Source organism: Rosa chinensis, chromosome 7, assembly GCF_002994745.2.
Source record: "Rosa chinensis cultivar Old Blush chromosome 7, RchiOBHm-V2, whole genome shotgun sequence".
Classification (NCBI taxonomy): Eukaryota; Viridiplantae; Streptophyta; class Magnoliopsida; order Rosales; family Rosaceae; genus Rosa; species Rosa chinensis.
In genome coordinates, this window is record NC_037094.1 from 37,255,904 (window position 1) to 37,258,946 (window position 3,043).

The 3,043-nt window shown below is 41.5% G+C and overlaps 1 protein-coding gene across 1 annotated transcript; it reads right to left on the reverse strand.

The window, feature by feature from the left end:
• Positions 1-1,301: 1,301 nt before the first annotated feature.
• LOC112177866 lies at positions 1,302-2,754 on the reverse strand. Its single transcript, XM_024316108.1, has 4 exons — positions 2,332-2,754; positions 1,887-1,985; positions 1,533-1,787; positions 1,302-1,460 (listed from the first exon to the last, which is right to left on the reverse strand). The coding sequence occupies exons 1-4, from the start codon at positions 2,752-2,754 to the stop codon at positions 1,302-1,304; spliced, it is 936 nt and encodes a 311-aa protein (XP_024171876.1).
• Between the last annotated feature and the right edge of the window lie 289 nt (positions 2,755-3,043).

Genomic DNA, 3,043 nt, shown 5'->3' on the forward strand with positions numbered 1-3,043 from the left:
CTTAGTACACGATTAAAACGAAAGCGGTTACGGTTCGAATCGAGTATTTGAACCCAAAATCGAAGATTTCTTCAATCGAGACAAAACTTTCTTGGAGACCTCCCAAGGTCTTCGGAACAATTCTAGGATCAATTTCTCAAAATTATAAGATGATCCAATGGTTGGATCCTTAAGGATCGCAAACCGTGAAAACCGAAATTACGTAAATCTATTATGCTTCAATTTTTCACAATATGACCTCATGATACATTGACGAGCTTGTATCGACAAGCAGGTAACAGCCATGAAAACAGAACCCAAAACCTCGGCCGGACGAGCCACCTGCCACCCCCAAAATTGGGTCACAATATCTATGCCAAAATCTTTCCCACAACATGTATAACAACTTTCACAATACACTGAAGTCAGATTGTAAGCCAATTGGCCGGAATTTACTCTTGAAGGAAGAGGGCCGATTGAAACCCTAGAAATTTAAATTCCAAAATTCAATCTCCCACTTCGAATCATTGCAAGCCATTGGGAGGGAAGCATCTACATCCTCTAGGCTCCAAAAGCCCTCAAGAATTGTCGCCTGAGGTGTTCGAAATCACTAGCTCTGACGAGCTCCCGACGCAGCGTTGCCATAGATCTTCTCCGCCTTTCTGCATCTTCTAGCTCGAATCGTGCGATGAGGCTACCACAGACTTGGAGATGGAGGAGAGACGAAGTGAACGAGACCTGTGGCGCGACCAACGGTGGCCGGACCATGGAGGTATGGCCAGACAAAAAATGGAAGTGATTTCCAATTGGGAGGAGAGAGAAGAGAGCTCGGGTTTCCTTTTTTGGAAACCTAGGTTTTTTCCCAAAAATTCTGAAAATTTTATATTTAACCCAAAATGGAAACTTTTTTCGATGGCCATAACTTCTTCATATGAACTCCAATTTTCACGTTCCACATGACTACAGACTCGTATCGACATGCTTTACGATTTTTGTGAAGGAAGTTTTCACAGAATCCTTACGCATAAAAAGTCAATCCTTGAATCAAAGCATTCCAGGCAAATAATTGTTCAAAATAATTTCTAATTCTCGATTAGCATAAGAACAAGGTATCGAAACAATAATTTGTACCAATTGGGACTTTTATTAATTTCACGCAACATTACAAGAAATTAATATGAAAATCCAGGTCATTACAATCTACACTCCTTAAAGGAATTTCTTCTAAAAATTCAAGTACACTAATCAACAAAAAGCTGTGGATACCTAGTCCTCATGTCCGACTCTAACTCCCAAGATGCATCACCATCATCATGGTGACTCTACATCACCTTGACCAAGTCAACCTCCTTCCTACGAAGCCTCTTTGTCGACCTATCCAAGATGCGGAAATGCTCAACAGTAAAGGTCACATCCGCATTCACCTCAATAGTACCATAATCAATCATATGTGACTCATCCTGGATATACTTTCTCAGCATCTACACATGGAAGACATTGTGCACACTAGACATACAAGGAGGTAAAGCAAGTCGATAAGCCAAATCTCTAACCCTATCTAAAATCTCAAAAGGTCCAACATACCTCAGTGCCAACGTTCCCTTCTTGCCAAATCTCATCACACCCTTCATGGGTGAGACATTCAAGAGCACATGGTCACCCTCTACAAACTCAACTTGTCTCCTCTTCAAATTAGCATAGCTCTTCTGCCTACTCTGTCCCGTTCGGATCCTGTCACGGATAATAGAGATCTTCTCGGTAGTCTCTTGAACATTCTCAGGACCCAAAAGTTTTCTATCTCCAACTTCCTCCCAACAAACTGGAGATCTACATGGTCTACCTTAAAGAGCCTCATATGGTACTATTCCAATAATAAAGTGATAACTATTGTTGTAGGCGAACTCAACCAGCGGCAGATGATCCTCCCAACTTCCCTTGAAGTCGAAGACACAAGCTCGCAACGTATCTTTCATCACTTGGTTCACTCTCTCAGTCTGCCCATCAGTCTGTGGATGAAATGATGTACTACCCCAGAAAAGGCTTTCTGGAAACTACCCCAGAAATCCTAAGTAGATCGAGCATCTTGATCTGAAACAATCGATATAGGCACCCCATGAAGTCTCACTATCTCATCAACATACAACTTGCACAAAGTATCACCGAGTATGTCTTCGACAAGGGGAGAAAGTGTGACAACATTGTCAAACGGTCAACAATCATCTATACTGCATCATGACTTTGCCTAGACCTAGGCAAACCAGTCACAAAATCCGTAGGCATCTGCTCCTACTTCCACATAAGGATATGTAATGGCTTCAACATGCCTGCAGGTCTCTGATGCTCTACTTTCACCTGTTGGCAGGTAAGACACCTGGACACATACTCTGCCACATCTCTCTTCATCCCATTCCACCAAAACTGCCTTCGTAGATCCTTATACATCTTGGTACTCCTCAAATGTATAGTGTATCGAGATCGATGTGCCTCCCGAAGAATCTTCCCCTTGAGATCATCACAATCCGGAACATATAATCTCGATCTCAACCTCAAACCACCATTTGATCCAATTGCCCACTCAGAAGGACTATCACTAATCTCAGTAGCTAACTCTGCCAACTCTGTACGTGCGAACTCATCCTGCGCTTGACCTTGAATAATCCTGGAAATCAAAGTAGGCTGCACTAAAATACTACCAAGGAAGATCCCTTGCTCTTCTTCTGATGGTGCGAGGTCAAACTCAGATGTAGTCTTCAACATGAGCCACTCCTGAACCATGGCAGAAGTGAAGGAGTTATGCCCTAAAATAATCATTTTGATGTAATTATTATTAATCAAAAGGGCAAGTTTATTATTCATTGCTTATATTTAATATTTGATTGAACAAGGTCCAAGGAATTTGAGTTAAAGAGATAGTAATCTATAGAGTTAGATGTGTGAGACCTTTACTCTTTTACACTCATATCCAAAAAGGTTCCTAATCATAGGATTATCATTTGGCCCCTGATGATCTGGAAAGACTAGCATATACTATGTATGCTCAATATGGAGGATGATATGTCTCTTG